Source organism: Capsicum annuum, chromosome 1, assembly GCF_002878395.1.
Source record: "Capsicum annuum cultivar UCD-10X-F1 chromosome 1, UCD10Xv1.1, whole genome shotgun sequence".
In the NCBI taxonomy this organism is placed as follows: Eukaryota; Viridiplantae; Streptophyta; class Magnoliopsida; order Solanales; family Solanaceae; genus Capsicum; species Capsicum annuum.
Window position 1 is genome coordinate 221,075,288 of NC_061111.1, and position 10,007 is coordinate 221,085,294.

The window sequence follows — 10,007 nt, forward strand, 5'->3', positions numbered from 1 at the left end:
ATATATATATATATATATATATATATATATATATATATATATAAATATATAGTATGTGTGTGGAATTACTTTTTCTTAAAAAAAAATTATAATTTCTTACGTGGCAAAGACATGACACTAATGTGGCACTGATTTGATAATGACATGGCACTGACGTGGCTCAAATTGGGGCGTGTATACTTTACTCTCCACAGTGAGAGTGGTATAATTTTTGTAGGGGGTAAAAAATTCACTTTAATGTTATTAAGGGGGGTATATAATTGCCCAATTAGTTTAGGGTCTAAAAAGTAAGTTTTGGCCACAAGTTCAGGGGTGATTTGATGTATTTTCTCAAATTTTTATCATGTATGAGATATGCCAGATCATACATCTATGAGGGCTCCATAAAAAAAAAAATGAAATTATCAATATTTTATAGAATTTAGGACAAAATAAGTAATTTAACATGAAATATTAAGCTAAATAAGGCAAAGAGTATTTTTATAAACAAACTATCTATACTTAGAAAGGATGTAATGTCTATCATTTTTATAAATACCACAAACCAAAAAATCACTAAAAAATAATACCTGGATAACTTATCCCAGAATAACTAATCTCAGTATAACTAATTCCGGCATAACTTATTTCCCAACCAAACGGCCCCTAAGGGGTCATCTATCTAGTAGTATAACAGTAAAATTAAATCATCACCAACCTTAACTAGTTAGTAAACGTAAAACATTTATAACGAAAATGTCCGGTCAAATTTATTATAAGAAGATCAAACTAGCTCGAAAATATGTTTTAAATTATATACGCATGTTATAAATAGTTTCAACAAAATGCTTATAAGCTTAGTACTAGTTTTTATAAGTATTCAAAATCAGTAAAAGTCTTAAGTTGGTCACTCTTAACTTATGAATTTTCACTTTATAATTATGAAAAAACTAGTCTTCCTAAAAAAAAAAAATGCTCGTAATTATTTCTTCATTCTATTTTCATCATTTGGCTTAATTATTTATGTAAAAGTGTCTCTTTTTTTTTTTTAAATGATTGTAAGAATAATAAAAAATTTTCATTCCCATATATTAGATAGTTTTCAATGTATTGGGAATTGAAAATAAAAATGTATAGATAGAATTTTAAATATAGGATTAAAAAGATAAAAATGTTTAAAAGTTAACTAGTTTATAGTGTGAACATGACTGTTTTCTATTGTGGTCAAATTTGAACCAAATTTTTGTGGTTAAAAGGATTTTTACAAATCAAGAGAGTTTTATTAATTATTTCTCATACTATTTTTGGTATATAAAATAGTAAAAATCAAGTTTAGAATTTTAAAATATTATTAATAAAATTAATTTAATAAAATATAATTTTAAATATAATTTTCTTAAAAGCGTGTTAAGTCAACAAACGCAATAATATGAAACTGAGGAGTACATATATTTCTGTTAAAATAGGCAAAGGATTACAAAGAGTGAACCAACTTTGACTAATAACATAAAAGTTGATAGTTAACCAATTGAGTTATGGTTACTAAGATATGTACATTTTCATCTTCAAAGGAGGTATGCAACAAGAACATTTTCATATATGGTGTTTACACTTACCAACCAATGTGTAGTTGATTTAAAATTCATTGCTTAAAGTTCCAATGTTTATGGTGCAGGTATCCAAATCATGCCAAGGGCTCAGACCTGCCATCCGTTGGACCCTTTATCTGCTGCTGAGATCTCTGTGGCTGTGGCAACTGTTAGAGCTGCCGGTGAAACACCTGAGGTTCTTAATCACTTTATGTTTCTTTTGTACATCGATCAGTTGTGTACGTTACTTATTGTTTCTTCGAAGCTACAAATAGCTAAAATCTTAGTAGACCTTCAGGACCACTTTGCTACTTACAATTACTTGTCCTGTACTTGCTGAACTAATTCTGTTTGTAAAACTGCATACAACTTTTATTTGAAGAAAGGGACATTTTCTTTGCCACTTACAATTTTTTTTTTGTTTTTATTTTTTGTATTTCAGGTCAGAGATGGGATGCGATTTATTGAGGTGGTTCTGTTGGAACCAGATAAAAGTGTTGTTGCTTTGGCGGATGCATATTTCTTCCCACCTTTCCAATCATCATTGATGCCCAAAACCAAAGGAGGATCTCTGATTCCGACTAAGCTTCCTCCAAGGAGATCTAGACTTATCATTTACAATAAGAAAACAAATGAGACAAGCATATGGATTGTTGAGCTAACTGAAGTACATGCTGCTGCTCGAGGTGGACATCACAGAGGAAAAGTTATCTCATCTAATGTTGTCCCGGATGTTCAGCCACCCATAGTATGCACTACTTGAACTCATGTTTACAACTTGGAAAATACTACTGCCTCTCAATCCTTTTATTTGTCGTCTTAGCAAATTGAATTTGTTTCAAAATATTTGACGTTTTAGAAAAAAAAAATGAACATTTACTTCTTTTTTGTATTTGCAAGGAGTTAAGAGAACATTAGGAGTAATAACTCAAGGAGTGGAAGTCTTTGTCTAAGAGAAAAACTACATAAATAAATCAAGGAAAGGAAGTTATTCCGGTGGATAGTATTTTTAGTTATATAGGTGAAATATGAATATTATGAACATTTCAAAGTAATGAAATCTGCACAGTGGCTTACATATCTAAGAATAAGCATCAAATGCATGTTTATGAGCCAAAAAGAGAAGCGGCGTTATCTTGATGGCTCTCTTTTAAAGCACTCAAAAAAATGTTCGAAATCATGAAATATTAGGCTCTTGATTTCAATGTATTTGTTCTGTGAAATAGGTCACATATGTAGATCCGTATAATTCCTCAGCTTTTACATTTGATCATCAAATTACTTTTTTTCTAATTATAGGATGCTCAAGAATATGCTGAATGTGAAGCTGTGGTGAAAAATTATCCTCCCTTTAGAGAAGCAATGAAGAGAAGGGGTATTGATGACATGGATCTCGTGATGGTTGATCCTTGGTTAGTTAAAATCCTCGTCTCTACCTTCCCCAAATCTTCTATTTAAGGGTGTATTTGGTATGACCGAAAACATTTTTTGGAAAGTGTTTTCTACTTTCTCTTGTTTGGTTGACTTAAATGTTTTGGGAAACGGACTTATTTCCTTCAAATTTAAGGAAAATGACTTCCCTACATAAAAATGTTCAAAGCTCTCTTTAAACATCACCATCCGACTTCGACTCGAGACCTGAATACACTTTTCAACAGGTGTGTTGGTTATCATAGTGAGGCAGATGCTCCTAGCTGCAGGCTTGCAAAACCACTAGTATTCTGCAGAACAGAGAGTGATTGTCCAATGGAAAATGGATATGCAAGACCAGTTGAAGGAATATATGTGCTTGTTGACGTGCAAAACATGCAGATTATAGAATTTGAAGATCGAAAACTTGTCCCGTTACCTCCAGTTGATCCACTGAGGAATTATACAGCTGGTGAGACAAGAGGAGGGGTTGACAGAAGTGATGTGAAACCCCTGCATATTATTCAGCCCGAGGGTCCAAGCTTTCGCATCAGTGGGAACTATGTAGAATGGCAAAAGGTGTTCTCATTTTTTCAGGCTTACTTGCTATGAAGCATTCTTTGCCTTTATATATCACATTGACATTGTTCACTTTCTGTGTGGCAGTGGAACTTTCGGATAGGTTTTACCCCTAGAGAGGGTTTAGTTATACACTCTGTTGCATATCTTGATGGTAGCAGAGGTCGTAGACCCATAGCACATAGATTGAGTTTTGTGGAGATGGTTGTCCCCTACGGCGATCCAAATGATCCACATTATAGAAAGAATGCATTTGATGCAGGAGAAGATGGCCTGGGAAAGAATGCTCATTCACTGAAGAGGGTTGGTTACTTATCTATGTTCTAAGCATTACATGTTTGAATTTTCTCGACTATAGTTGCTTATGTACAACAAAATAATTTTTGCAGGGATGTGATTGTTTAGGATACATCAAGTACTTTGATGCACATTTTACAAATTTCATGGGAGGAGTTGAAACAACAGAAAATTGTGTATGCTTGCATGAAGAAGATCATGGGATTCTTTGGAAGCATCAAGATTGGAGAACTGGCCTTACTGAAGTTAGACGGTCTAGACGACTGACAGTGTCTTTTGTTTGTACAGTGGCCAATTATGAATATGCATTCTACTGGCACTTTTACCAGGCAAGTTAAAGAAAGTTATCACAAGGAAATCTTAATGTCTTTTACATGGAAAAGAAGAGTTTTCTGATCATTACTATGATTTTTAATGAGCTTGTCACTGTGTTTAATTCGTTAACCATTTTTCATTTTACAACTGTTTGTACACTATATGAAATTTCAGGATGGTAAAATTGAAGCAGAAGTTAAACTCACGGGAATTCTTAGTTTAGGAGCATTGCAACCTGGAGAATCTCGCAAATATGGCACCACAATTGCACCAGGGTTGTATGCACCAGTTCATCAACATTTCTTTGTTGCACGAATGAATATGGCAGTTGATTGTAAGCCAGCAGAAGCACATAATCAGGTATCTACTGTAAATAGTTAGTATCCTAATCCTGGTTTTTGGGGCATCTGAGGGTTGAGTAATTACTGGTAATTTACTTCAGTTCCTATTGGCATTATGATTCTTTTTCCAGGTTGTTGAAGTAAATGTCGAAGTTGAAGAACCAGGGAAGGAAAATGTTCACAATAATGCATTCTATGCTCAAGAAACATTGCTTAGGTCTGAATTGCAAGCAATGCGCGACTGTGATCCATTCTCTGCTCGTCATTGGATAGTAAGAGTCTTTACCTAATGTACTATCCTTTATTTAGTTTTTATCTCACATTATGAGAACAGTATAATCCTGCTTCTGTAGACCTGTTTTTGAATAATTTGTTTCTTAAGTTATGTTGCTCCGGTCCACCAACAATGCTGCTTCATTCATGCGGAATCCTCCAAAAATGCATTATTTTTGGAGAATGTGACATCGGCGCCTCTGACATTTTTGGAGTATCCAAGTAAAATAATCTTAAGACCTGTTTGTGTTACATAAATTTTATTATGAACTTTCTATTTTTTTAGGTTAGAAACACCAGAACAGTTAATAGAACTGGACAGCTAACAGGATACAAGCTGGTACCTGGTCCAAACTGTTTGCCATTGGCTGGTCCTGAGGCAAAATTTTTAAGAAGGGCTGCATTTCTGAAGCACAATCTATGGGTTACACAATATGCACCTGGAGAAGATTTTCCAGGAGGAGAGTTCCCTAATCAAAATCCCCGTGCTGGCGAAGGATTAGCTTCTTGGGTCAAGCAAGACCGTCCTCTGGAAGAAAGTGATGTTGTTCTCTGGTTAGTTTTCTTGACAACAAGTGATCCTAGCGTTTCATAATTGAAATAGCCTGCAAACTTCACAAGTTTTGACCAACTATGTTTATTGCAGGTACATTTTTGGAATCACGCACATTCCTCGCTTGGAAGACTGGCCTGTTATGCCAGTGGAACACATTGGTTTTATGCTTCAGGTCTCTGAGAATTTTATCTTTAATGATTTTTAATCTTTATATTTCTCATCTAGATCTAGTGTTTTGTTGGTTAATTTAAACTAATCTATCAAAGAGCTAATGATATATGTTGCCATATATTGTTCTATCATTAAATTCCTGTACTTGTTGATGTTTGAACTCAATACTCGAGTAAAACATTACCTTAAAGGAGAAAGAATATGCAAGAATAATACTAGTGTAGATGCATCCTTAACAGCATAGATGCATCGCATAGTAAGAACTAAGAACAAAGTTCAGCATTAGTATTTGTTGCTCTAAACAATGAAGAACGTGGATTCTTACAAAATGCACAAAATCTTTAATGGTTTTTATCGGCTCGGTTTGAGCCATGATGCTATGCTTCAGTACTTGAGCTGGCCTGTGCATATACAATTTTGGTTCCTTTGTCCTTGCCTTTCCAGATTTACGCATTGCTTATTTCCAGTTTGTTGGTGCAGCCACATGGATTCTTTAACTGCTCTCCAGCCGTTGATGTCCCTCCGCCTCTTGGATGTGACTTAGAAAGCAGAGACAGTGATGTCACAGAAAATAGTGTAGCAAAGCACACTCCCACTGGTTTGATGGCTAAGCTTTGAAAGAATTTTTCATATGACATGAGCCTCCCTCTCTTATTACTGCACCAACGGATATACAGAAAATAAAACTTCATTTTTCTTTTGATGGAGTATTGAATTAGTAGGTGCAGGGACATGGGATATTACTAGTCTAGTATATGGCATGTTTAAGCAAAGAAAGCCATGTTTTGTATTAATCTTGAACAATGTCACAAGAAAAACTAATAAAAGCCGGTCTTGGAGCAACTATCGGTCTTTGCATTCATCTGTACTATGTACTATATATGACCCCTTCACAAGCAAGGCTATTTTGTATACTGTGTGACACATGACCGTTAAACATATACTTTTTTCATGTCTTCTTAATAGCAGACTTGAAGTCTAATTTTCTGTAAAAGACTCAGATGAAATCATGAACAACGCAGGTGATTAAAGCTAAAGATTGGATCAAATTGGGTACATTATAAAATCGGAAAAGGGTCAAATATGGTTGTGTAGTTAGTTGTGTACGATCTAAACAAAGGCAGATAAATTATAACGGTGCAATCTAATTGTTGCAATTGGAATGCCCCAAGTTATATTACTTGTGGAAGTTTTAACCAATATGAATTACAATTAAATAGAAACACAAAAATAGTTTATGTTCTTTCTCTTTCCCTAATTTTCTAGTTTTGATTTGCCAGTAATGTCAAGAACAAATCGGAACCTAGCATCATTCTTTTCAAGTCTATTAAATGCTTCATTAGTTTTATCAGTTGATACAATTTCAATGTCACTCAAAATGTCTTGTTCTCCACAGAAGTCCATTCTTGAATCTCTTTTATGCTTCCTATGATGCTTCCCTTCACCGTTCTCTTCCCTATACATTGATCATCAAAACATTTTATTATTGAATTAGCTAATAAAGAAACTATAAAACAATCAAATACCCAATGTAATTCCACAAGTGAGGTTTGGGAAGGGTAAGATATATAAAGACCTTACATTTATCTTTAGTGGGAAAAAGGGATTGTTTCTAATAGACTCTCGACTCAAAAAAAGCAAGAAAGTAAGAAAGAAAAAGTGAGAACAAGATAACATTGCACACAACAAGTACTGTAACTTAGATATTAATACACATTGATGAGAAAAAAAAGAGAGGGAAAGAAAGAGAAAAGACTATGTGGTACCTAAATCATACTACTAGAAGTAGAAAACACTTGACTAACTCACTACGCTAGTCCTTGGCCTCCGTGTCTTACTATTGAGGATTAGGGGAAGTAAATAAATAAGTAAAAGGTTAATTAGTGTAACACGTACCATATATCAAGGGCAATATCGGAAAGTCCAAAGGCTTAGAAGGTGCACCCACCTTTGCTAGGGTTCCGTTTACCTTGAGCAACTCCAAGTAAGGCCCAATGGGGTGCTTTGTTGACACAGTGTCCACAATAAAGTCGAGGCTTCTCTTCCTCATCTATGAATAAAAACATTAGTTCTTTTTGTTCTCGTTTCTTTTTGTAGATTGTCAATATTGAGTACTTCATGTATAATAATAACATATTCAATATATTCCGATAAAATTAAATTGGGGAGAGTAAAATGTACGAAGATCTTACCTTTATATCAGGTAGAGAGGTGTATCACCCTCGACAGCATTGAGTACTTAGCTTCATGTAGTTTTGAAAAATAATAAATTAAAAATAGATTTCGTATTGTATTGTATTTATTTATTTATGTTTTAGAAATCTTACACCCACAATTGGTATGTTATTTTATTAAGTGGCATTTTATTAAACAATTAATCTCTAATTCAGTACTAGCCTCCAGAATGATATCATGCAACTCATTCATCATTTATTTCATGTAAAATCTAAATTATTCTATCTTTTTTCTTTAACTTTATGTAAAACATTTTATGTGACTACTTTCTTTTTAACTTTTTTCCCAAAAAACAAATTACAAGTTTTCATATTTGGAATAGTTTGACTTACAATTAACCTTTAATGACATTTTTTATAGTAATAAGAATGACGTCATAATGATGCTTTTATGATCATAAGTTTTAAAAGTTTTATTTCTTAAACTTTGTTATATAGTAAAACACCATCACATAACTAAATTGAAAAGGATAGAGTAGGAACTCTTTTTCAAAGATGGTCTTTTTTTCCCTGTAACTTGAGAAAAAGTTACTATCAATCATGCATATCAGGTTTATACATGATCTTCATATACGAGATTTAATTATATGAAACTATGAAATTTTAAGAAAGAGAAGAGACACTAATTACCTTCATTTCGTCCTCATTGGAGGTTAAAACAAAATCATCTGCACCTTATAGCTCCTTTGCATCTTTCTCTTTGGATGGAGAGGTGCTAAGCATAGTTACATGGTGCCCATACGCTTTGCCAAACTTTATAGCCAGATGGCCCAAACCTCCTAAACCAGCCACACCTATTCTCTTCCCTGATGTTTCTAACAAGTAGCTATCTTTCATAGGAGTGTACACTGTAATCCCAGCTCCTAATAGTGGTGCTGCTCTATCCAAAGGTAGGTTGTCTGGCATATGTATTACATATCTAAATCACCATAAATGTAACAACTTTAGATTTATAAAATCAAGAAAAATTTGAGGAATTGGGAAGAGGGAGATTTAATAGGACAAATCACCACCAACAGATTACAACTATTAATGAACTGAGAAGCGATGAAATAGGCATAACATGACTATGAGTTAGGGTTGACCAGCTTAGATATTTTAGCTATGCAGTAGATATAATTGTTTAATGAATAGTGTACGTACGTAGTTAGCCGCGTGTACAAGTTAGTTACAAAAAATTTGATTAGATGACAACTGGATCAGAGTAGTATAAATGTACTGTGATGAGCACAATGCAGTTATCATATTCATTTTTCCTTAACCAATAAGGTTCTTTCTATTATCTTCTTTTCTCAGCTCAAGCTCACCTCCAATGGCTGTCAATGGCAATTGAGCTGAAGCTGTTAGAGTGGGTAAAAGTCCCACATTGGTTGGAGAATGAACTTGTAGTTTGCTTATATGACTTGGGTAATCCTCACCTCTTGAACTAGTTTTTGGGGTTGAGTTAGGCCCAAGGTCCATTCTTGACTCTAGTATCAGAGCCAGATCCATCCCCGTTTTGGGCTCCCGATCCATGCATCAGGTGTCAGTTGGGCCTAGGGTGGTGGTGGTGGTGGTGGTGTTAGAGTGGGAAATGAACTGGTAGTTTGCTTATATCAGAATTTGAAAACTATTCAACCTAGAGAAGGTTTATGCGTATCTTGTTATAAGTTGGAGATCATTGATGCAAGCGGAAACAAGAGATGCGTATCTTGTTGTAAGTTGGAGATCATTGATGCAAGCGGAAACAAGAGAGATTTTTCTGCAAATATAGATGGGGGCAGATATGATGCTATTGTTATTGGTTGGAGTTTAGGTTCATTATCAAAGAAATTAAACACAAGAATTCTTTATGCACCGAGTACGAAAGTGAATTGAGATGATCTATAGAAGAGGTTTGGGAAAGTTAATACTTTTAGAGTTTATCAGTTGTATCAAGAGATAGCAACATTGATTCAAGAAACTGATATTGTCTCCATGTATTTCTCTAAATTGAGGGTTCTTTGGGCAGAATTTGGTAGAATAATACCTCCTCCTTGTGATTGTGCTAAGTCCAAGGTTGTTTTTGCTACATATGGAAGACTTAAAAGTATTACAGTTTCTTATGGGTCTCAATGAGAGTTAAGAGCAAGCATGAAGCTAGATCTTAATGTCCAGCCCTACTCCTAACATCAGACCTACTCCATTTTGATCGAAAAGAAAAGTTAAAGATCAATAGTTAGTTCATCCACTCTAGGAGAAGGGATATAATTGGGACCTATGATGGTTGGAAAGGGAAATTATT

The 10,007-nt window shown here is 34.3% G+C and overlaps 1 protein-coding gene and 1 pseudogene across 2 annotated transcripts in view; one reads left to right on the forward strand and one right to left on the reverse strand.

The window, feature by feature from the left end:
- The window catches only part of LOC107854966 (copper methylamine oxidase), a 16,487-nt gene extending 10,134 nt beyond the window's left edge, over positions 1-6,353 (forward strand). Inside the window, exons 1-12 of one of the 2 annotated variants that reach the window (XM_047409030.1) lie at positions 1,457-1,553; positions 1,655-1,764; positions 2,011-2,316; positions 2,868-2,980; positions 3,227-3,557; positions 3,645-3,860; positions 3,947-4,183; positions 4,344-4,529; positions 4,642-4,782; positions 5,070-5,338; positions 5,430-5,511; positions 5,991-6,353. In XM_047409030.1, coding sequence (XP_047264986.1) covers positions 1,529-1,553; positions 1,655-1,764; positions 2,011-2,316; positions 2,868-2,980; positions 3,227-3,557; positions 3,645-3,860; positions 3,947-4,183; positions 4,344-4,529; positions 4,642-4,782; positions 5,070-5,338; positions 5,430-5,511; positions 5,991-6,128 — 2,154 coding nt within the window. In that variant the 5' untranslated portion in view covers positions 1,457-1,528 and the 3' untranslated portion in view covers positions 6,129-6,353. Of the gene's footprint in view, positions 1-1,456; positions 1,554-1,654; positions 1,765-2,010; positions 2,317-2,867; positions 2,981-3,226; positions 3,558-3,644; positions 3,861-3,946; positions 4,184-4,343; positions 4,530-4,641; positions 4,783-5,069; positions 5,339-5,429; positions 5,512-5,990 lie in introns of those variants that run through there. The other variant, XM_047409026.1, reaches the window with a different exon arrangement.
- Positions 6,354-6,647: 294 nt separating this feature from the next.
- On the reverse strand, positions 6,648-8,995 carry LOC124898821 (annotated as a pseudogene).
- Between the last annotated feature and the right edge of the window lie 1,012 nt (positions 8,996-10,007).